Below are 25,230 nucleotides of genomic sequence, written 5' to 3'. Positions count from 1 at the left end.
GTGCCACCACGACTGACTAATTTTTGTATTTTTTAGAAGAGACGAGGTTTCACCATGTTGGTCAGGCTGGTCTAGAACTCCTGACCTCAGGTGATCTGCCTGCATGGGCCTCCCAAAGTGCTGGGATTGCAGGCGTGAGTCACTGCGCCTAACCTGAAACCAGGGCTTTTGAGAGCTAACCCCAGAGCAGGAGTGAGGGGCTGGGGAGAGAGAGGTGGGAAAGAGGAGAAGCCCAAGTGGGCATCCAGATGTGTCTAGGTCACCTCCAGGTGTCTAAGGGCCTTGACTCCACCAGGGCCTGCTGAGAAGCCACAGAACCCCTCCAGAGCTGTCACCCAGAAATACAGGTGAGGGAGCTTCTCCACCAGCTCCCAGCCCCGCTGGTTGAAGGTCAGTGTTGCTCTGAACTTCGGGGCTGTGTGTAACCATAGCCTGAGGGGTCTACTTGATAGAGAAGGTTCTGAGGCAGAAAATGAGGCCTTAGGAGGCCTTGAGGCAACACTGGATCAGTGAGAGAAGAACTAGGTTCACAGGAACCTGTCTGTGTAGCAGCACCTGAAATCAGGTGTCACCTGGAGCACCAGGGCATCTAATGCAAATTGCCAAAGGGCAGGATGATTGCTGTCCAGCCCTGCCCAAGAACCAGCGCTGGGATTTCCTCCCACACCCCCATCAACTCTCTGCTCTCTAAATGTCAAGGCCCCTCACTAGCTTTTTTGGGGAGCTTTTTGGTGTCTCATGTCACTGGAAATGGAGGATACCTCTCCACCAGGGCAATTCAGATGGGGCTCAGCAAAGCCTTGGGACACAAGCAGCTGTCACTCTACTGGGCACTCCCTGAGGAATGGATGCCGTGACGGGTGCCCTGCCCCACAATGACGCAGTGCTGGTCCATGTGGCTCCTCCCCCTCCTCCCCTGGGCAGTGAGTAGTGCTCCCAGGGCTGGCAATGGTGATGCTCCTGGTACCGTCGGGAGACCCTTGCTCAGGCTCCCTGGTGACATGGTGCTTCCTCCCTGTCTTCCTCATCTGTCCTTTTATTAACTTTAGACTCTAGGCTTCCCTCAGCTTTCCCCCTGATTCTTAAATGTCTGATTTGTTAGTAAAAAAGGAGCGTAGGCTGCTTCTAGCTTTTTCCCTCACACTGAACAATTCTGCTTTTCCCCCAGGCAACGTGAATGGAAGACTAAAGAAAAAAAGAAGTCTCTCATGAGAAGATGGGGGAAAGAACATGAAGATTTCAATTTCAAGATATTGTCTGCCACCTTCTCCACACCGCTGTGGGAGTCCGCGGCATCCCGTTTGACCCTGGGAGATGTACCTGGTGGGCTCTTCATCCTGGCCAGGACTTTGCCAGGACACTGCACTCTCAGGCCCTCTGCACCCCCTCCCTGGGGCGTGTGGGAGCTTCTGGGTCCCTGTATGGTACCATCAGGCCAATGAAGCCAGGTGCTCTGCCTTGGGCACTCCTGCCCTGCACCCTACACCCGGCTGGAAATGGCTAAGAGCATGAGGCAGGTTTCTAGAGATGTGCAGGCTCCCAAGGCCCCTGCCCAGGGAGCTCAGGGATGTTCCTAACCAGCCCCGCCCCACCCACACCATCCCTGGATAGCTAGTGCAGGGCAATCTCCCTGCCTCACTGCCTTCCTCAGCTCCTCTGTCCCCAAGACCAGCAAGACAGCCCTGCCATCCTCTATCTTCCTGTCAACTCGGGAGGTCCCCACAGAAATCAGGATTTGCTCCCCGAGCTCTGCTTCTTGCCACACAAAAGGAATTTGGAAAATCTTGCCTCCAGACAGAGCATAGCTTTCCAGCCTGCTCGTTTGCTGGAAACGCAAACAAAAGTCTAACTGATGTTGGGAGCCAGGGAGCGACTTGCCTCAGCAGGATTTACCTTTGTGCCCAGCACAGAACTACTGCAGTGGAGGAGCCCCCTGGGCTGCAAGACTCAGACTGAGGAAATAGATCTGAAACAGTTTCAAATATATCCTCCCATGTACACATTCCTTTAATTATACTCAATGGTGAGGCACTGAGTTAGGACTTAACCCCTTGACATTTTAAAAATAGCTTTATTAAAATATAATTGGCATATCATACAATTCACTTTTTTAAAGCATACGACACAATGGATTTTAGTATATTCACAGCTGTACAACCATCACCATCATCTAAGATCAGAGTATTTTGACCTCCCCAAAAAGAAACTCCATGCCCATAAGCAGTCACCCACGAGTCTCCCCACCCCCTGGCTCCCAGCAACTACCAATCTACTTTCTGTCTCTATGGATTTGTCTATTTTGGACATTTCCTATAAATAGAATCCCACCATACATAGTCCTTTGTGACTGACTTCTTTCACTTCACATAATGTTTTAAATACTCATTCGTATTGTAGCGTGTATCATTACTTTTTATTGCCAAATAATACCCTGCTGTATGGATATACCACATTTCATTTAATCAGTCGATGGACATTTGGGCTCTTTCCACTTTGGGGCTATTATGAATAATGCTGCTATGAACACTTATGTGAAGTTTTTGTGTGGACCTTGTTTCCATGTCTCTTGCGGATATACCTGGGTGTGGAGTTGCTGGGTCCTACAGCAACTGCTTAAAACTGCGAGGAGCTACCAAATTCTTTCCCAATGCGGTCACACCATTTAACATTCCCAGCAGCAATGTATGAGGGCTTCAATTCCTCTATATCTTCATCAACACTTATTACTTGGGTTTTTTTTTTCCATTGTTGTTGTTGTTTTGAGACAAGATCTTGCTCTGTTGCCCAGGCTGGAGTGCAGTGGCACAATCTCAGCTCACTGCAACCTTTCCCTCCCAGGCTCAAGCAATCCTACCACCTCAGCCTCCTGAGCAGCTGCAGCTACAGATGCATGCCACCATGCCAGGGTAATCTTTGTATTTTTTGTAGAGACAGGATTTCACTATGTTGCCCAGGCTGGTCTTGAACTCCTGGGCTCAAGTGATCCGCCCACCTCAGCCTCCCAAAGTACTAGGATTACAGACGTGAGCCACCATGCCTGGTGCTTATTACTTGTTCTTTTGATTTTGACCATGCTGGTAGGTATGAAGAGGTATCTCACTGTGCTTTTGATCTGCGTCTCCCTGATGGCTACTGATGTTGAGCTTCTTTTTATATGCTCATCAGCCATTCATGTATCTTCTTACATGTCTATTCAAGTCTTTTGCCCATTTTTAAGTTGGCTTATTTGGCCTTTTATTGTTGAATTGTAAGAGTTCTTTATATATTCTGAATGCAAGTTTCTTTTCAAGTCTTCTTGAATTCTAAGAGACACCTAAATCATGGTCAGAGCAGGGGTTGTAGTTTTACCGTCTGTAAAACTGTAAGTTGCAAGGTGACAGAAAACTGTAAGTTGCAAGGTGACAGAAACCTTGCAAAGAATACATTCTGTTCCACACAGAGGGTTCCTGCAGGGGTGGACCCTGGAGGGGAAGGATGTAGAACTGTCCTTCCCCAGAGCCTCCTCCCTCCTCAATTACACCCCTTTCAAAATCTCTGCTGAAGAGGAATTTGAGGGATGTTGTGGGCTGGGGATGGGTAGAGAGGCAGGTTGGTTAGTGTATCAAAGGCAGAATCATATGGAGGGAGGATTTCTCTCTCTTTTTTAAAGAACACTAGCTTTTATTTCTGGGGCAAATGAGATGGTACATAGAAAAGCATTTTGAAATTATAAAGGAATATGCAAATGTAAAGTGATATTCTTATTGTTAGTATTGTTATTGTAGGAACCAATGAAAACCCTCTCTGTGATGAAATGACAGAGCCTGCGGGGGTGCAGGGTTGGCAGGGGTTGGGGAGTTAGGGGGATGAAAGATCAAGGAGAGAGAAGGGTAGCAGAGTTTGCAAACCTTGATTGTGTGTGTGTGTGAGAGAGAGAGAGAGATTGAGAGAGAGAGAAAGAGACACACACACAGAGAGATTTGTGATTTCTGGCATATTTCTTTACCACCTATATAATTATTTACTTAATATTTTTGCTTAGGTTCCTATTTATTTTAATTAAACAGATATGTTTATAAAGGAAATTTTAGATCACAGTAATAAATGGTAACAGTGCCTCATTTTCAATATGGAAGATACCTTTATACAAACAAATATAATGAAATCAGTGTTATTAAATTCTTGCTGGACCTGTGGCCATCTGGGCCTGTGCAACTGGCCCTGACTTCTTAGCCTGGTTCACTCCTCGCTGTCACTCAGGTCTCTGCTCTGGTGCTTCCATGACCACCAGCCCCTCCATTGTCACACCCTCTCTCCCCCGTTCCCTGCTTTCCTTCTTCCATAGTACGTATGGCTGTCTAAAGGATGTGGGTGCACATATGCACGTCTGGATCCATGAGGGCAGGACATCATCTGTCTCATTCACCTCTGTCTCCACTGCCTCACTCAATGAATAGTGGTTGAGCCAATAGCTTAAAGCTCTCGGCTCCAGGGCAGCCCTCTCTTTTGTTTTTGTTTTCTTTTTACCAAGTGTCAGCCAGGTGTGAAAGTCACAAGCAGCCAGTGCCAAGCTGCCACTTGCGCCTCAATGTGATGAGGAGCACTGAGGCTGGAGAAGGAAGTGGCTTTCTGGGGTGTGATCCTGCAGATCACCTGGCTTCCCTGAGTTTCCTGCCCGGTGCTTTGGGAATCCGCAGACCTGCAGCATGCCCACTTACCAGCTGACTGACTCAAGGGTATCACTTCACCTCACCGGGCTCCACCTTCCCTAGAGCAAAGAAGCAAGGATACCTTACTACCCTCACTGAGCTGCTTGAGCCTGAAGGCAGACAGTTTACATGGACACACCTGGCAAATAGAAGCTGCTTAGTCAACGGTGGCAGAAGCTCAAAGCGGTTAGCAGAAGATGGAGTTTAACCACTGGCTTAGCCTGCAAAAGTCCTACCCTTCCTTCCAGGCCTGACTCTTTTTTTTTTTTTTTTTTGAGATGGAATTTCACTCTTGTTGCCCAGACGGGAGTGCAATGGCGTGATCTTGGCTCACTGCAACCTCCACCTCCTGGGTTCAAGCAATTCTCCTGTCTCAGCCTTCCGAGTAGCTGGGATTACAGGTACATGCCATCATGCCCAGCTAATTTTTGTATTTTTAGTAGAAATGGGCTTCATCATATTGATCAATCTGATCTCAAACTCTTGACTTCAGGTGATCCGCCTGCCTTGGCCTCCAAAAGTGCTGGGATTACAGACGTGAGCCACTGTGCCCGGACCAGGCCCAACTTTTAAAAGTAGTAACATAATTTACCCTTGTTTTTGTTCGTTTTGAGACAGGGTCTTGCTCTGTCACCCAGGCTGGAGTACAGAGGCACGATCTTGGCTCACTGCAACCTCCTCCTCCTGGATTCAAGCGATTCTCATACCTCAACCTCCCGAGTAGCTGGGACTACAGACACACGCCACCACACCTGGCTCAATTTTGTATTCTTAGTAGACACGGGATTTCGCCATGTTAACCAGGCCGGTAATTTACCCTTTATTAAGAACTCAATACATAGCAGGTGTCTTGCTATAATAAGAGCTTCACATACACCCATAATTTTATTTTATGCCTGCAATACTTATGAAGTAGGGATTTATCATTCCCCTTTTACAGATGAGGAAACTGAGGCTTATAGTATTTTATGACTTGCTTGAGGTGATGCAGTAAGAAGTGATGCCGCCAGGTCTTTCAGATTTCAGAGCCCATGTTCTTAACCACTGCATGATAACAACGACTTAAATGCCACCACCTATATGAAAGCTTGGTGCCCAGCAAGACTTTCCTCTTCTAAACACTTGTAACTCTGTACTCTTCTCTGTCTGTGACACCTGCCTCCATCTGCTTTAGTGTGTGTATGTGTGTGTGTGCGCGCGTGTGGTGAGCATACATTTTTTTTTTTCTTGCTCCCTTAAAAGAGCATGAAGAGCATATGTTCCTTGAGGGTTGAAGTCATCTTCAGTCCTCTCTCCCCCAGGGTCAAGCCAAGTCCCTGGCACACCGTGGATATCCTACTTGTGTCTGGTGAGCAGATCAAGGAATGGGGGTCCTGGGTTTCCTTCTGCCAGGCTCTATCCCCATGGAGGACAGGTCTAAGAAAAAGCAGGCAGTTGCACTTCAGAGATATAAATAAGCTTCATCAGAGAACCACTGGGATGTTTATTCAGGAGAGCATAGGGAAGACGTGTCCTAGAACAAGGAGACCAGCCCTTCATGACAAAGGTGGGTGTGCAGACCCTCCTGGAGGCAGGGGAGGGAGAGATGGCTTCTGGAAGGCTCTCCTGGCCTGTGATGTTGATCGCTGTGTTGGACATTGTCTCTGTCTGCCCATCCTGCTCTGCCCTGCTCTCTGCCCTGTGGGAGATCAGAGAAAGAGGAGAGAGTGGGGCTGGGGTGTTGCTCCCACGTGGGTGGTGCCGGGGCGGGTAGCAGCTCTTTGTTGGGCTCGGGAGTCTGTGTTATCCGTGTGATTTCCCTACACCCTGAACACACCTTTGTGGAGAGTCCTTTTGTTAGACCCTTTTCACATGATCCTGATTTGATGGTGCCCTTTGTTCCTGCAGAGACCTGATGGATGGGGTGGAATGCCCTTTTCTATACTTTTTGGGCCACTTCCTGAGGCTGGATCTATGCTGATTTATTTCTGTATCCCCATGCCTGGCACAGTCCTGGGGCTGTGGTTCCTTGATTATTTTTCATTTTGATTTATTAGAGACAAGGTCTTGCTCTGTCACCCAGGCTGAAGTGCAGTGGTATAATCATCGCTTACTGCAGCCATGAACTCCTGGGCTCAAACAATCCTCCTGCCTCAGCCTCCTGAGTAGCTGGGACTACAGGTTTGCTGGTGTGCACTTCTGCACCTGGTAGGTTGTAGGTTTTTTTCTTTTTTTTTTTGAGATAGAGTCCCAGGCTGGAGTGCAGTGGTGTGATCTCGGCTCTCTGCAACCTCTACCTCCCAGGTTCAAGCGATTCTCCCACTGTAGCCTCTGGAGTGGCTGCGACTACAGGTGCATGCCACCACGCCAGCTAATTTTTGTATTTTTTGGTAGAGACGGGGTTTCTGCATATTGGCCAGGCTGGTAGCAAACACCTCACCTCAAGTGATCCACCAGGCTTGGCCTCCCAACGTGTTGGGATTAGAGGCGTGAGCCACCATGCTCAGTTAGGTTGTGGTTCAAATAGCTAGCATTTATTGAGCACTTACTATGTGTCAGGCATTATGCCCTGTATTAGTCAATCCTCACAACAATCCCATGACTATCATCCCAGCTTACAGATGAGGAAACGAAGACACACAGATATTGAAGAGCTTGTCCCAGGTCACAGTGGGGCGGTTCTGGGTTTGGAGCCCCGGCAGTGTGACTCCTGAGCTGACAGTGTGACTCTCAGCCCTGTCTTTGGGCTGCCTTTCTGCTTGTTGTATGGGGACTGATGTCTCTTAGCTTTGGGATTGAAAATAATTTGCTTCTTTGCTAACTCAGCAACTCAGGTGGAATGGGAATGAAAAGAATTTGTTTCTTTGACAACTCAGCGACTCAGGTGGAATGGGCAGAAGGTGGAATGTAGGTCACCACGGCAACCGGATCAACGAGGCCCCAGCTGCTGAGTCCTCGGGGCTGAGGTTCTACTGCTGGCAGAGAAAAAGGTGTGGTTGGCATGGGGCAATGCTTAAGGTACCAGATGCACTGGGAGGACCTGGAAGAGTACCAGGTGGGTAGATCGGGCTGGGGATTCTGGGCAGAGGTGGGAGCTTCCTAAAGCAGGTGGAATGAATGGGAAATTCCTTCCTGAAGCTCTAGCAGGGGTGTCCAACCTTTTGGTTTCCCTGGGCCACATTGGAAGAAGAATTGTCTTGGGCCACACATAAAATACACTAACACTAAGGCTTGCTGATAAGCTAAAAAAAAAAAAATCACGAAAAATTCTGATAATGTTTTAAGAAAGTTTACAAATATATGTTGGGCCCCCATTCAAAGCTGTCCTGGGCTGCATGTGGCCTGCAGGCCGAGGGTTGGACAAGCTTGCTCTAGAGTTTACCAGGCAGGGTAGTGGTGGTCCCTGTCTTTGCTAAATCTGCACCCATGTGGCCCAGATGAGTTCTCTGAGGTCGCCTTCCTCCATCTGTCTCCTGCTCCAGAGCCCAGAGTTTCACTCTTGTGTCTGATGTCCTCTCCACATCTGTGCCAATGCCCTCCTTCCCAGGGCTGTAAGAGACTTGGGGGTAAGAAAGAGCACCATTTCCTCTCCAGCTGCCACCTCAGGCATCCGCCTCAGCCTGGGGTTCCCCTAGCTGTGCAGAAAAGGAATGGGTGTTTCCTCCCCAGCCTCTGAATTGCGCCACTCTCCAAGGGCCACAGCAGGGATGAATGGAGTGGAAACATCACTTCTTTGTGATTTATTGCAGGCCCTGACCTTCCTGACCAGAAATGAAATTCTGTGGTGAGTAGAGGCCCCTCCCCTCTTTCCTTCTCCCAGCTCCTCCCTCTGAACTGGATTCTTGCCCTAATACAGCCTCACTCTGGTCCCTGAGTGTGGTCCCTGCTCAGAGCCACACAGTCCTGGAGATGGGGCTGGGACAGGGCCGGCAGGGATGGGAGGGCCGTGATCCACAGAGCCCCACTGGAGCTGAATGAGACATCAGGCTTTAGGCTGCTAACCCTTTACTGGGATCCAAGGTGAGTTTTCTTCAGAGGATCATGGAGCTGGACAAAACCTCTTTGGAATAAGGAGGAAAACAAGGAAATGACTGGGGGCAGTTAGGTCTGAAGTCCATTTTGGCTGTTCACTGGCTGGGTAAACTTGGATGCATGACTGAAGCCCAGCCTTCCTTCCCTTCCCTCCCTCCCTCCCTCCCTCCGTCCCTCCCTCCCGGCCTCTCTCCAGTGCCTGTGATGTGCCTGCCCCTGGAGGCCCTGAAGGTGGGATGGTGAGCAGCCCTGCTCCCTGTTATCATACAGACCCCTGTCCAGTGGGGAAGAACCTTCATTCAACGTGGAGGTGGCCAAATACCCTTCTCGTGGGGCTGTGGGGAGAGAGAACAGTGCGAGAGGGGTGTGTGTGTGTGTGTTTGGGCCAAGCCAGGTGCCCAACAAAACCTGTTAGATGAATAAAGGAGCTCACCAAGACACTTTCGGGGGAAGGTGGGGGAAGGTTCCCTCTCACCATCTCCGCTTGGACTAACCCTCCCCCGTCACCACATGGAAGCTACATTTCCCACTCAGGGTCTGGGGGTGGCAGGTAACGACTTTGTCACAAGCGCAAGACTCTCCAGGCACAAACGAGGATGGGGGATGGCCAGGGCACGGGGAGCTACAGAAACCAAGGGCTGTCACCCGGTGACATTATTTCCCTTTTGAAAATAATATTCACTCACTTTTTAAAATATTAAAAAAAGACATAACTCCAAATGACCCATACCCTACTACCCATATAACCTCTATTGAAATTTTCTGAAAAGTAACACATGAATAAAAATAAAATGAAATCTAAAAAAAATCTGCGAGCATGGCTAGAAAATTCAAATAATGGTTCTCACTCATAAGTGGGAATTGAACAATGAGAATACATGGACACAGGAAAGGGAACATCACGCACTGGGGCCTGTCGGGGGGTGGGGATCTAGGGGAGGGATAGCATAAGGAGAAACACCTAATGTAGGTGACAGGTTGATGGGTGCAGCAAACCACCATGGCACGTGTATACCTATGTAACAAACCTGCATGTTCTGCACGTGTATCCCAGAACTTAAAGTATAATTAAAAAAAAAAAGAAAAGGAAATTCAGATAGTGTAAAAGTTCTAAGTGAAAAGTAAACGTCTACATTTTCTCCTCCCCATCCTTCTCCCTCAAGGCCGCCTCTGCTCACTGTTGGCTTTTCTTACTATCTAGCCTTCCGGAAGAATTTTCCATACATAGGTCGACACATTTATCCTCCTTTTACCCCATTCACACTGTTGCATTTATTTCATTCATAATGTTCTGTATCTTTTTTTTTTTTTTTAAGCTTCTGGGTTTTTTTTGAGACAGAGTCTTGCTCTGTCTGCACCTCCCTGGTTTAAGTAATTATCTTGCCTCAGCTTCCTGTGTAGCTGAGACTACAGGTGCCTGCCACCACGCTCGGCCAATTTTTGTTATTTCTGTAGAGATGAGGTTTCTCCATGTTGGCCAGGCTGGTCTCGAACTCCTGACCTCCAGTGATCCTCCCACCTCAGCCTCCCAAAGTGCTGGGATTACAGGGGTGAGCCACTGCACCCCACCTACATTTTAAAACTTCGATAGGTATGACAATGTTGTCCTTCAAAGGAGTTGCACCAGTTTATACTCTCAGCAATGGCCGTACCTGTCCCTCTTTCCACCCCAGGGGCTTCAAATGGCATTCATGGATCCATCCCTGGGGCTTCTCCTATATGCCAGGAGGGGGCGTGGGGTGGCAGATGAGAGGAGTGAGAGGAGGATGGGAGGGGTTCAGGCTCTTTCTTGAACATTGATCCTCCATTTTCATTTGTTCTGCATTGGCCTTCAGAGAAAGATTTCCTCGGAAGTGAGCCATGCTCAGGGACGCCTCCCTTCTGAAACTCTCACCCAGGCCCTGAGATGACCTCCTCCCAGATCCTATTTCCAGTCTGTTTCCATCCCCATGGAAGGTACCTTTCCCCTGAGAAGAGCACAGTTTGACTCTGTGTTTTGCTGGGGAAGGGGGTCCCGGTGAGTGCTGCCAGGGAAGGCTCCAGTTCACAGTTCACGGTTTATGGTTCAGTGCAAACTTCTCTAACAAGCAGTTCTCAAAGCTCTTTCTGGCCTGCCTCTTCTCTTGACAGCACCACTCCTGAGCATGAGGGGCCTGTGCCTGCCCCCGGGGTAGCTCCTGCTCAGGAGGCTCCCACTCTTGAAGGCCAGTGTGGGTCAGCACTGGGGGTGGTAAGGTTGGGGATACCACTGCATAAGGAAGTCAGAGTGGACGGCAAAGTGTCCAACTCCTGTCACTTGGACACCTTCAAGTAAGACAGAGTGAGAAGCACTGGTGAGGCCAGGGGTAGCAGCGCAGAAATGCTCAAATGGGAAGGTGATATCAGTGAGAGCTCTCTGCTGCTTTAAACCAAGGGGAGTCTCCATACTCAGGAGACCACAACCTGGGGAGCAGCTGAGAATGTGGAATAGCTGTCAAGAGCTTTGAAGAATGGAAGAAGACCAGTGAAGGCAGGAGATGCTGAAATGTCCCAGTTAAAAAATGAGAAGTACACCTTGACCCAGCCATTCCACTTGCATGAAGAGGACACAGGTGAAGTAACTGCTGATTCATCCATCCGGGGAAGACTGCCCTTGGAGAGGAGGGGAAGAGCTTTCCATTTGATATAGAGCCATCTCCAAGGGATATTATTAAGTTAAGAAAGCAAAGTTCAGGGGGCTTCCAGTTATATGGAGAATAGAGCATTTTCTTTGACCTCTGTTTCCTCTACTAAAAGGAGAGTAAAGGAATTAAAAAAAAAAAAAAAGAAGAAGAAGAAGAAAGAAACCCATAAGGACAAAGAGAACACAAGCAATGACAGCAAACGAGAGAAGTCAACAAAAATTTTTAAAGTGCAAAGCAGATAGACCCATGACACAGACTTAGCTGAACAGAAAGCTGAAAGAATTTGCCTGCAGGGGTTGGATGATGGAATGGAGAACCCAGAAAGGCTCAGGAACCTCCGAAAGCCAGGATGCAGGATCAGGTGAAAACAGAAAGGCGGACTGAAAGTCTTATGTGATTCCTTCTCTCTCTCTCTCTGCAATCCACTTGGCACCCCTGCCCTGCCCCAGCAGAAGACAGGAGCTAACAATCTGGGGAGAGCTGGAGCCAGACAGGCCCCTGACTCAGGGCCACCAGCATGATGAAGAGCAGGGTGAGCTTCTGGTCAGCATCTTAGAGCCTCCCTGTAAGTATAAATCGAAAGCTAAGGGACACCAGGTATTTGAGGAAAAAATAAAACACAGCCTACATACACTAAGTCATGTCATCATGACATTTCAGACTGCCTGAGATGATGAGAAGATCTTGAGTGCTTCCACAGAGAGCAAAACAGACTACAGAGAATCAGGAATCAGAATAGCTTTGGACTTACGTTGGAAGACAGTGGCTGAACACATTCAAAATTCTAACGAAAAAATTTCAATCTAGAGATAAGTTCTAGCTAAGCCATTAATCAAGAGTGAGGACAGGATAACAATACTTTTTGACATGCAAATTTAAAAAATCATTTCTTATAAACCTTTTCTTAGGAAGCTTTTGGAAGATGTGCTTCATTAAAACTAGAGAGTAAACCAAGAAAAAAGAAGACCCAGGATCAGGGAAACAAAGGCTTTCAACCTAGAGGCAAAATGAATTACAAGGAACATAGTGAAGGGAAGCTGAAGGATGACAGCAGGACAGTCGGCTTGTAAGGCAATCAGTTCAGATTAGAATTAAGGAGTCAGGGGTTCCAGGAGTGGTGTCTCTAAGAAGATAAAATTAATCTATCTAGATACCATATTGAGAGGTACTTAGTTCTGCAGAAAGTTTGGAGATGAAATAAAGATAGTCACGCAAAAACCAAAGCAAAAAACAAAAGTGATTATTAACTCTGGGAAAAACAAAAAGCCTTGCAAGAAAGATGTAATCATCTTGCACTAGGGAACTCAGCTTGAGCAATGTTTGAATAATGCCTATATAATATATAACATTATTATAAACACTGAATATTCATTCAGGAAAATTGTTTTATATTGGGAGGTTGGGGAAAGGAAAAGAAATATATATAGAGAAATCCTCTTTTTTTCTAGTAAGAGGTCACAAGATAATATCTATAGTGAAAACAACAGCAAAAGGCAGTATTAGCACAGCATTTAGAAGTACCATATAAATGTTAAGCAAAAACCAAGTGAAACAGCAAAACGCTTGGAAACTGCTGCCTCTGGAGAGCAGGGTTAGAGAGGTGGTGTGGGATACGGAGCATTAGTAACTTTGATTGTAAGCCTCACAGTACTATTTGCATTTTTAATCTATTTAACTGTATTACTTTGGCAAACAAGACCAGCACACCCAGGCTGCTACTGCTCTTGTGAAATAAAGGGCTGTTCATACATGCACACACACAGGAGAATATCCCTGGAAGCAGACACACAGACTGATAATAGCTTATCTTCTTGGAGGGCCCTGGGGAGTGGTATACGTTAGGGTTGGTGTGGGTGTGCTGTCTGTAAAGTGAGGGGACAGCTGTGATATGGATGCCCAGCTGCTCTGGCTCAGGGAGCAGAAGGCAAGTGATACTCAGGGAGAAAGTGGCCATCCTGGGCTGCTAAAGCCAAGTTGAGCCAGATGAAGCCCTGGTCACTTTTGAATGATTTTCTACTGGCCTCTGACAGTATCTTGTGATTTTCCTATGAATATCATAGAGAAATGTGGTCCATGGCAGTACAGTTGGATGGACTTAGCCAGTTAAAAAAGTATTCAAGAGACCAATAAGTAGAAGTAACCTTTGCAGGGAGGCTGGCTTTGTCCAACATTTTCCCACCTTCTTATCTGTGACTTGCATAAGGACACAAAGGCCTAGTCACCAGATCTGCAGATGGCACCTCCTGGGGGTTGGTGGGGGGAGACCTCATGTGCTAGACTTGTCTTGGAGCCAGCCCCTTCCCGATCCAGGGCTGCTTTGGTTTGGCCCTCCAAGAAGAGGTCTGTTCACCCTAAGTTTCCAGCCTATGAGACTTTCCTTTCACATGTTTTTGATCTCAGCAAAAGCAAGGTCCCTTTCCACCTTAGCATCGGGGCAGCGCTCTCTGATTCTGGTTAAATTGGTTGTCCCAGAAGAAGCCTTTTCCTGAGATCCCTATTCTGGGCCCAGGCCCTTCTGGCAGTGACTGCAGACCCTGCAGACCCAAAGAGGGCCTATGTGGCTTCCTGGGCAAGGCACAGCCTGACTCCAGCCCAGACCTCTATGTCTCAGGCGCAGGTCAGCCTGGCCCAGCCTGAGCTCTTTGGGCTACTCTGCGTCGCCTGGGATGGTTCCTGACACTCTCTTGGGTGGGGCGGGGTCTGGTTTAGGAGCCTGAAGCTTTGTTCCCAACCTCTGCCCAGGCTGACCCAGCCACGGGGCCTCTTTCTTCCTAGCACCTCTGGAGGCTCCAACACTTTGTAGACTCCATGGCCCTGTCCTGGCCATTAACAGGCACCTCAAGGCCAGCAGGTGGAGTGGTTACAGGTTTATTTCCTGGAAGCCAAAGACCTGGGTTTGAGGCTCAGCTCTTCCACTTAGTAGCTGTGCAAACATGGGGGAGTTTCTTACCCTCACTGAGCGTCAGTTTCCATCCTTATAAAATAGTTGAGGGAAACAGAACACAGTCTCACAAGGTTGTTATTAGGACAACTAGAAGATCAAATCTGTCGTTGTGAGAGCAATACCTGGCACATGGGTAAGCACAGATTATGTGGCTGCTGTTATTATCATGGTATTATTATCCCTACTTTTTGTAAATGAGGAAATCAGCTCAAAGAAATGAAGTAATTTCCTCAAGCCCACACAGATTGCAAGTAGTAGATCAGGGAACTAAAAGCCACATTTTCAGGCTAAAGAAGGACCATTTGTAAAATATCTACTATCTGCAGGCAGTACCATAGAGCAAAGGATTATTGACCCCATGGGGTGGGGGTGAAGCCAGAAAACAGAGTCCAGGCTGGGGCTTGAGGAGTGGGAATTCAGGCTTGTCATGTTCTTGATCTTGCTGGGACAGTAGAAATACTGAGAAGCTTGTAGAACCTGTAGGTGCCTAGGGCTGTATCCTGGCCTTGAATAAGAACCTCAAGGAGTGGGGAGGGCAGATCCTTTTACAAACTCCCTACCTGATTCTTACGTGGGACCCCGTTGAGAACTACTAAGCTAGAGGGTCTCAGAGGCAAGGGGGTAAATGGGATGCCAGAGAGAGGCACGAAAACCATAGCGTGCCTAAACTGGAGGGAGCCGGGGGATACTGTGACTCTCATTTCACAGAAGGGAAACTGAGGCCCGAGAGGGGACTTGGCGAGTCCAAGGTCCAACTGAGAGTCAGCAGCGGAGTGACCTCCACCCCGTCTTAGGGCCGGCCCCTGAGCCTGCAGACAGCCCCTCCTGCCTCTCCGGGCTATGTGGAAGGGAGCCATGGCCCAGGCTGCTGGATTGCTGGCAGGCTGAACGTGTGAGTTTTTCAAATGGCTTTGACTTTTGAGTCCATTAGTGATTAATTCAGGGTTCCATTTAGAGCCAGCTGATCCATATTTGGAGGAGGAGAACATTTTGTGGCAGCCGAGATGCAGCCACAATTCATCTGTGGGCAGCCCGCCCACTCTGCAGCCTGGGAAGGCACCAACTCCAGGCGGGCACCACACCAGCACCCTCCCCCAGAGGACTCTACGGGGGGCGACTCGAGTCTCTCACCTGGAAGAAGGGTGGGCAGCACAGCCCGAAGAACTTGGTTTAGGGTTCAGTCCTCCACTCTATCTCTTCCCAGCTGTATATCCTTAGGTACAACCCTTAAACTCTCTGAGCCTCAGTTTACCCATCCACAGAAATGATGGCCCCTCCACTTCTCCCGCAGGGAGTTGTTGGGAAAATTCAGTGAGATGATGTGTGTGAGTGCACCCAGCACAGAGGCTTTGTCATGACAGGAGGGTGGCAAGGGCCGGGGAGTTTCTTCTCTGTCCCTCAGCAGCGCCTGGTGCCTCCTGGGGAAAGAGCTTTGGTGTTTGTATCTCTGGCTTTAACATTTACCACTGTGTGACCTTAGGCAGATGATTTTACCTACTTGACTTTCAGCTTCCTCATCTGTAAAAGAAACAACGAACCCTTCCTTGCAAGATTGGCATGAAACATGAAGAATGTCCGTGAGAGTTGGCTGCCCAGAGCGGGCACTCCCAGTGGTGCTCATGGTGGGGGCAGGAGCCCGAGTGCACTAGCGCATTGCCTTAGGGATTTAAAAAAATAACAAAACATTGTTTTTTGTTGAAAATTGGTCTTATTGAAAGTTGGTCTGCTCTCTATCACCTCAAGCCAGCAATTCTAACAATGACAGTGACAAAATGCTCCTTTTGACTGGGGCCGGCCACTCCCACTGCCCTTGACCCTTTTTTTTTTCTTTTTTGAGATGGAGTCTTACATTGTCGCCCAGGATGGAGTGCAGAGGCACAATCTCAGCTCACTGGAACCTCCACCTCCCGAATTCAAGTGATTCTCTTGCCTCAGTCTCCGGAGTAGCTAGGATTACAGGTGCATGCCACCATGGCCGGCTAATTTTTTGTATTTTTGGTAGATGGGCTTTCACCATGTTGGCCAGGCTGCTCTTGAACTCCTGACCTCAAGTGATCCGCCTGCCTCAGCCTCCCAAAATGCTGGGATTACAGGCGTGAGCCACTGCACCTGGCCGGACCCTCGCCCCTTGTAGGCCACTGGACACTTCAGCAGTGATGGCTTTTCCTCCTCCTGGTTGACCTGTGGTGCCCAGCACCCACCTCAGTACCTTCCTGGAGAATCTCTCCCCCAACCCATTCCATACCCTGCTTTCTGCTCCCTTCCAAACATGTGCAGTCCCTAGACCCTAGTGACAGCTCAGGCCCCTTACGTGGTCAAGGCAGCAGTCATGGTGCTCTCCATGAACACCACACGCCACTCCAGCTCCCATCCGTCACACCCTAGCCCGGGTCTGCACAATGCCACTGGAAGGAGGTTGGCTCCCCATCGGACAGAGTCAAGATATGAACCTGGGCCTGCGTGCTCGGAGAGATCTGGTGGTTTGCCTCGGGTCTCATAGCTAGAGGTAGAGAAATAGGATCCAGATAGATCTGTGAGCATCCCGGCGGGAAACAGGTGGCACACTCAGCGGGGTCTGTGAAGGTGCTTTGCAGGGAAGGAACTGCTCAGAAGGAGGCCCAGGGAACCACCCAGGGACCAGCCCTGACCGCCTCAGGCCTGAGGTGCCAGCTGAGAGCTGGAGCTGCGGAAGCTGGCTGCTAGCCCGAGACAGTGGAAACACAGACACTGCAGAGTCGTGTGGGGCTGGGGGGAGAGGAGGGTAAATTCCCCACCCCTCCCTTATACCTCCAGTCCTCCTGGAGCTTCCCTTAAGCCGAAGGGCAAGGGAGGTAGGAACGCTGTCAGTAGAGATCAGCCTCCCAGGGCACAGAGTGCAGTGGGCACACAGAATCTCAGCATAGTTTCTTTCCACTCTCCTGGGGCTGGGATCTGAAGGATATTTTTCTAGTCAGTGAGATGTGAAACAGTGTGTGGCTGGCAGGGTGGGAAGCCTCCACCTACCATCATCGTCAGAGCCCTGGGAGAGCCTCCTGCCTCCTGCTCTACCTCTGAGCCTCCACTCATAAAATCACTCTCCAAATTCTTCACCTAGCTTTTGTTGTTTTTTGAGACAGAATCTCGCTCTGTACCCCAGGCTGGAGTGCAGTAGTGGGATCACAACTGGCTGCAGCCTCAAACCTCCTGGGATCCAGCGATCCTCCCACTTCAGCCTCCCAAATATCTAGACCATAGGTGCGCACCAGTATGCCTGGCTAATTTTCAATTTTTTTTTGTATAGATGGGGTCTCCCTATATTGCCCAGGATGGTCTCAAACTCTTGGGCTCAAGCGATTCTCCCACCTCGGTCTCCTGAAGGGCTGGGATTTCTGGTGTGAGCCACTGCACCCGGTCTTCACTTAGTTACATGTCCCTAAATTCCACCAATCAGAGCCTCATTTGAGTCAACAAACCACATGCCCTGGAATGTCAATAGGGGACTGTTAGTCACCCACTCCTGCGTGCAGACTCCTTTCATGGGATTGCTGGCCTCTTAGCACTCCAAGGAGAGTAGAGGTTTGATGGCAGACAGGAGAGGAACAGGAAAGGACTAAACGAGGGAGGGGTAATTCTGGAGCATGGAGGGAACCACAAAGAAAGGGGAGAGCAGGTCTGGGTCAGGGTGGTGGGCTCCCACTGTAACAGTCTAGGTGTGGGTTGTTCACAGCCCACGGGCACAGGGGCACCTGGAGTATAGGAGAGAAACACAGAGAGGGGGCAGGCTGGGTATCCCCTCCGAGGCCCCGGGTAACACAAATACCCTCACCTACCAGACACTGCGCTGACGTTTCATACATCTCCCCTCATTTAATCCTCAGGAGTGTGTGGGGGAAGATTTATTACCCCCACTGCAAAGAGGAGGAGACTGAGGCTCAGGTGGATTCAGAACCTTGCTCGACGCCTCAGAACTATTAAGTGGCAGAGTCAGGATTTCAACGTAAATCTGTCTGGCTCTAGAGACAGTGTTTTTAACCAGCCTGTGGTGACCCCACCACCCACCATCTACCGTTTACACACAAACACATAAACCCTTCAGCCTCCTTCACACTGAATCCCCGCCCCACCGCCACAGACCTCCAAGAGAGGTATCATTCTCGTCCCTTATCCAGATGATGAAACTAAAGTTCAGAAATGTCAAGTAGGTTGCCCGAGGTCACACAGCCCTGCCACAGCAGTTCAGGTTCTGGGATCCAGGCCTCCTGGGCCCCAGGGCACCACTGTCTCCCCTCCACAGGCAGCCTTGGTTGCTGGACCTGTAGGCCTAAGAGCCTGCTGGTGGACAGAGACCCAGGTTCAGGGCTCATCCTCTCTCAGCCTGAGGCAGAGCTCCCTCCCACCCTCTTACTCTCAGGGATCACATGGCCATTTCACCGTCTGCCTGTATCTTATAACCAAAATCCTCTTGACTGGCATGGGATCCTACAGACAGAGACATTGCCGACAGGGATGATTAGGAAGACCACTCAGTCCACGATGTCCTAGGACCAACCTTGCTGTCAAGTGGCCTAGCAAGGCTGGTGGTTTGCTAGCTTCAGGCAGCTGGGTTCTAATCCTGGCTCACTCAGGTCCACAAAGTGACCTCTTTTCTCGGGTTGAGGATGGAAATTGGCAGATGACCAGAGGTGTGGACCCTGGCTTCCCCAAGGTCCTCCTGGCTTCCCCATCTGTAACCGTGGGACTGGACATAAGCCCCTTCAGTTCTGACATCCTACGACAAACCCTCGTAGAGTGTGCTGCTGGCTACAGGGCATATTCGCCTAACTTTCCTCTCACCTGGCTCATCTTTGCATCCCGCATGGTGTGCCTGGCACACTGGAGGGTCCAGGGACGTTTCTAGAATACATATTTATTACTGCGCTTTATTATTATTGATTACTGCCTTTTCTGCAGTCGACCCCGAGTCTCTTTCCTCAAAGAGACACCCCCACCCCTTGCAGCAGAAGACAGTCTTGCTGGTCTCCTTCTGCCGGCCACACGGCCCTCATGCTTCTCTTCTCAGCATCCATGACACCTTCCTGAAGCTCTGCCCTCCTGGGAAGTACTACAAGGAGGCGACGCTCACCATGGACCAGGTCAGCTCCCTGCCGGCTCTGCGGGTGAGTCCAGGATGGTGGGTGGGGCGAGGGCAGCATCAGTGGGACTGGCTGATGGGCTCATGGGTGCTGGAATGGGTGGGGTGGGGTTGGCACTCCATGCTGTGGGATGGTCACCTCACTCCAAGGGACTCCTGATCCTCCAGGCAGAGGAGCACAATGACATGGCTCCCAGACACTTCCTGCATGCATCTGGCCTCCCTCCATCCTCGCCTCGGTCCTAGAGCAGGACCGTATGATAACTGTCACTACTTCTCAGGTGGGGCCAGGGGCAGAGGGGGCATGAGATCTGCTGCAGGCCTCACCGTGGGAGGTGGCGGCCCCAGCTGGAGGTGCTCACTGACCCTGCTGATCAGCCTCCGAGGTCAGCCTGTGGGTCTTCGGGTGGGCTTCAGCTTGCAGTCCACCCCACGCTGTCTGCTCATTCCTTACTTAATCCTAACCCCAGCGACCCCACACCAGCCAGTTTCCTCTGCTGTCTGTTGTGCCCCAAACTAGGGCAAGTGGTCCTAGGCCAGGATCCCCTGCAGGACCGTCAGTCCTTGAGAAGCCAGGGTGCAACCCCAGCCATCGGCCCAGTCCGTCAGCCCTTCTCTTCTCCTCAGCCTGCCTCAGTGGACTTGGGCTTTTCTGGAGGAATTGAGAATTTTCTCAGGTTCTTCTCTGAGAAACCAGAAGGAGCAGGGCTTGGGGCCCAGAGACTGTCCTCCCAAACTACCTTCTTCCAGCTCCAGGAGTGGCTGCAGGAAAGAAGGGCGTTTGCATTTCTGCTCTTGCAATCCTCTCTCTCCTCATCTCACCCTCAATTTAGCCAATGCTCCCGGACTGGAGGTTCCTGTTACACAGAGGGCTGGTTGAATGCTCATTCCCCTCAGCTTCCACAACTTTTCCTGGGCTGAATCTCACCTTCCAAGTACCCAGAACACACTCCCACCCCGCCCAAACACACACCCTTGCTATGGGTGGGTCCTTGGCAAACCTTCCCTGGTCTTGGTTTCCTCACCTGTAAAATGGGTAGAGCAGTAGGGAGAGGCTGGGAATGACCATGTGCACTCTAAGACTCCTGACTTCACGGGCAGTGCTAGCCTGAGCTGTCCCGGCCCCCCCAACCTCCCAATCCTTTAGGGACAATTATCTGAGCCTTTATCCCTGTGATGAAGAGGCCCTGCCCTTCCCCCAGGGCAGCCTGGAAGAGCCCAGAGGCACACAATAAAGGACTCCAAAATCACTCCTGAGATTTTAATTAAAATTTGTGCATCGCATTGAGAGGAGATGTCATGTTAACAAATCATGGCTACGTCAGGCTTTCCTATTTTTCATTTGGTTCTTGGCAGAATAATGATTTCAGTTAGTCATTGTTCAATGAGAGCCCATCTTCGTTTCTGTCTGGAGCGAACTGGGCTCTGAGAGCTGTGGCCACCACCTGGAAGAGGCCTGGGGACACCAGGGAGGAGGAGTCTGGCTCCTGAGGGAGGAACGTGGAGGGGGCACAGACATATCATTCAAGCCACAGCTGCACCGCCCCTCCTAAGTGACAGGCCTATCTGTAGGACAGACAGAGACAGAGGAAAATGCACAAAGATGGGTCTTGCAATAGAGGCAGGAGTGGAGAAGACAAAATAATGAGAAAAGGTGAGGGGTGGGTAGGTGGGTGGGCAGAACTGGGAGAAGCTGGGATTCTGGAGGGGAAAGAAATAGAATCCTCAGAAAGGTGAGTAAATCGGAGACTGTGGCTGTGACAAAAACAAAATGGGGAGGCTGTCTTCCTGGCACCCCCCACTTCCTGGCCTCACCTGCACACAGTCACACCCCACGTGTACAAGTGCATGGACTCCACTACACGTACACATGCGCCTGGGACTTCTCTCAAACCCAGGCCATCCACTGAGGGACCTGGGGCCAGGGCCAGCCAGAGAGGCAGGGCGGATGAGAAGCTTCTATCCTCCCCTGGGTGGAAGCAGGGTCACCGATCAGTCCCAGACTCTCTGAATGTTAAGACTGGAAAGAAACTTAGAGACCACCCAGTCTACTCACTGTCAAATGCTCCTCTCCCTGATTTTATTCCTGAGGAAACTGAGGTCCCAGGAGGGAAACAACTTCCCAGGGGCTACATGATGGAAGAGTCTGGACTAGTCCTTGCTTTAGGGGATTCATTCTGAACTCTGACCCAGGCAGGGCCCCCTATTCTAATCAGGGCTTGGCTGAGCAGTGACCATGTGCCTGGGTCTTCCAGGTGCCACAGAGGGCCCAAGGGGAGCTGAACTGGAGGGGTGGCATAGAGGGTGTTGGTGACCTATGGCCCCAACACATTCTTCTCCAGCAATAGCCTTGTCTTAGCAGGGCCTGGAATCTCTGTTTGGAGCCCCAAAGGACTAAGATCAGGGGGACTGAGTCTGGGCCTGGCGCTATCACACTCCATGCATGTTACATCCCCCCATCTATAAACTAATATGAATACCTTGTGCTGGGTAAGGGACCCAGTGGAGGTGAGCCATTGTCTTCTGCACCCTCTTTTATGCTTCCCCTGTTCCTCTCTTCCATGTCATGGGTGAAGAGCCTGTTGGGGTTAGGAGTGGGGTGCAGCAAGGCTTGAGAAGACCTGGGGTGGGGCGGGGGGGCAAGGCCTGCTCTTCCCAGCAGATAGTCTAGGTGCACAAGCCGGGGCTGGGATGCTCCACCTTTTCTAGACTCTCAGACTCCCCTTTCCCCTCGAGCTTGCTCACTGGAGAACAGCTGGGAAGCAGGGTCTTGGCCACATGACTTTAATTTTACTTTTCTGATTTAATCTTAAATGGTCATGATTTTATTCTATTATACAAATAAGAGCCAGCTCATTGTAGAAAAACAAGAGAACACAGAAAAAGAAAAATAGGATAAAAATGATATATTAGTCTAGCTCAAGGGATGACTGCCATGATCATTACGGCTTATTTCCTTCCAGACTTTTTTCTGTGCAGATATATACATGTTGATTGGGATCCCATTGATTTTTTGTATGTTGCTTTTTTTTTTTTTTTTCTTTCTACTTGGGTTTCTTTATTACCTTTCCAACTGGTCTCCCACAGCCAGAACCATCTTATGAAGGGAAAACCCCAAGCCACTGCCCTACCTAGAGAACTAGGGATAGGGCACTGGGCCAGGCCTGAAAGAACTAGGTTTGGATTCACTTGCTAGCCACATGATCTTGGGCAAGTCACATCACAAGAGGAATGATTGGGGTTAGGAGAAGCAAAGGGGCAGATAGACTTCAGCTAACTATACTACAAGGCTACAGTAACCAAAACAGCATGGTACTGGTACAAAAACAGACACGTAGAGCAATGGAACAGAATAAGGAACCCAGAAATAAGGCCACACACCTACAACCATCTGATCTTTGACACACGACAAAAATAAGCAATGAGGAAAGAATTCCCTATTCAATAAATGATGCTGGGAGAACTGGCTAGCCATATGCAGAAAATTGAAACCAGATCCCTTCCTTATACCTTATATAAAAATTAACTCAAGGTGGATTAAAGATTTAAATGTAAAACTCCAAACCATAAAAGCCCTAGAAGAAAATCTAGGCAATGCCATTCAGGGCATAGGCATGGTCGGAGATTTCATGATGAAATCGCCAAAAGCAATTGCAACAAAAGCAAAAATTGACAAATGGGATCTAATTAAACTAAAGAGCTTCTGCACAGCAAACAAAACTGTCTGTGCAAGTCAGGGTGGGAAGCAGTGGGGAGTGGAGGCTGTTTTCTGCAGGTGAAAGGCTGTCCTTGGAAAAGGAAAGGCCTCACTCTAGGTGGTCCCAGGCGTAGGTACAGGTAAAGCACGTGCAGGTTTCTCCACAATACAAGGAAATATTCCCTAACTGCCAGCCCTATGCACAGAGGGAAGGCGCTCTCTGTCACTGAGGGATGTTCTAGCATCCTTAAGTCTCAAAGAGAGATTGGACCGCTGCTCTGGTGCCCTCCTCACTCTGAGTCTGTGGTTCTGGCCCTAGGACTTGCTCTTACTCTCTTTTGTGGTGTGCCATCTACCACAGTATGTCCCAGACTTACAACATTTTGGGGTACATAGTAGGTGTATGTATTTATGGGGTACATGAGATGTTGTGATGCAATGTGAAATAAGCACATCGTGGAGAATGGGACATCCATCCCCTCAAGCATTTATCCTTTGAGTTACAAATAATCCAATTACCCTCTAAGTTATTTCCAAATATACAGTTATTATTGACTATAATATCTGTATTAAAAATACATATATATATAGACCATAATACCTTGTTGTGCTGTCCAATAGTAGGATCTTACTCACTCTTTCTATTTTTTGACCCATTAACCATCCCTGCCTGCCTTGCCCCCTACCCTCCCACTAGCCCTCCCAGCCTGGTCCCAGACTTTTTATTAAAAAAATATATTTTTTTTTTTTGAGGAGGGACCAGAGATGCCAACTTTCAGTTTTGCCAAGTAAGGACGTTAAAAAAAAATGTCATCCAATGTCAGTGACCATCATTTTATTTTAAAGAAATATTAATTTTAAAACAAAAATGTAAGAAGACTCGAGTGTTTTCAGACACACCCCTTTTTGTCCGTGTTGTTCTTCGTTTGTCACCGGTTGTCAAGAACTTTGTCACTGACTCATCCCTAGTGCTCAGACCAGCTTTTGGAGACCTAGAGCGAGGACTAAAGATTCCTTCTGTGCCTTTCCGATTCTGGACAAAGCAGAAGTCTTGCTTCCCAAAATGAGCAAGGAGAGACTTGCTAGGAGGTGGGGGCCTGGGTGTGCCTGCGTCCTCTGTGGCCGCAAGGATGGGAGCTGCGTGACTCACACTGCCCAGAACACGTCTCTGGAACAGGCTTTGAGAACTGGGCCCCAGGGAGCTCTGGGTACTGATATAACTTGGCTCAGGGGCTTGAGTGGTCTGGGAAGAAAGCTCTGTTTTCTTAACTTGGGTTCACTCATGGAAAAAGCAGGCTTGGGAATATTGGGAAGGGTCTGCCCATCAGCGGAGAACAAGGCGAGAGAACATCCTGGGTAGCGGGAAAAGCCTGCTGACCAGAATACCCTGCATGGGGACAGGACACCATGCCCCCTTTTCACTCAGCAGTTTCTGTTTTCTTTTTGTCTGATGTATTTGGTGTATTTAAAAGTGTATTCGTTTAATGTTTCTGTTCTTGTAAATAATTATCTTGCTTTCTGTAAACACAGATGAGTATGGCATGGTGTGACTTGGGTTTCCAAGCCCAGAGCTGTATTTGCATCCACCGGGGATGGCTGGAAACAGGGTCTGAAGGAAGATCGCAGGGCCTTGGAGCAGGTAGGGTGGAGGTCTGCACACTGGCAGAGCCACCTCACCCCCCTGGCCTCTTCCCTCCTCCGGCTCCGGGATTCCTGCAGGCAGATGGTCTTCACATAGACTCGCCCCTACTACACTTCATCCCATCTGTCACAGCGCAGAGAGGTTTGGAAACCTGCCTGAGGTGTAGGGAGGTATGGCCAGGATGGCACCTAAGGTTTCAGCTCCATCTCAGTTTCTATCTATCTTCCAAAGTTTTCCGAGCCTTTCTGAGCCCTGCTTAGAGGCTAGTGCCTATCCGCTTAGAATAGCTTGCAAAGAACTCACTCCCAAGGCTGAAAATGATAAAAAGTCCTGAAATTTAATTTACTCAGCCTTTCAAGAAATCCTAAAAGTAGGTGGGGTGGGGATGGTAGTGTATTTTTAAATTTTTAATATTTATTTTATTTTACTATTTATTTATTTATTTATTTATTTATTTATTTATTTATTTATTTAT

The 25,230-nt window shown here is 49.2% G+C and overlaps 1 protein-coding gene across 1 annotated transcript in view; it reads left to right on the top strand.

Annotated features, from left to right (window-relative positions):
• The first annotated feature begins 7,616 nt into the window (after nucleotides 1-7,616).
• Nucleotides 7,617-25,230, top strand: part of CIB4 (calcium and integrin binding family member 4) — a 63,782-nt gene continuing 46,168 nt past the window's right edge. Inside the window, exons 1-3 of the mRNA XM_023230078.2 lie at nucleotides 7,617-7,722; nucleotides 8,417-8,451; nucleotides 19,345-19,441. Coding sequence (XP_023085846.1) covers nucleotides 7,669-7,722; nucleotides 8,417-8,451; nucleotides 19,345-19,441 — 186 coding nt within the window. The 5' untranslated portion in view covers nucleotides 7,617-7,668. The remainder of the gene's footprint in view (nucleotides 7,723-8,416; nucleotides 8,452-19,344; nucleotides 19,442-25,230) is intronic.

Source organism: Piliocolobus tephrosceles, chromosome 15 (genome assembly GCF_002776525.5).
Source record: "Piliocolobus tephrosceles isolate RC106 chromosome 15, ASM277652v3, whole genome shotgun sequence".
NCBI lineage: Eukaryota > Metazoa > Chordata > Mammalia > Primates > Cercopithecidae > Piliocolobus > Piliocolobus tephrosceles.
This window is presented reverse-complemented; position numbering and strand designations above follow the sequence as displayed.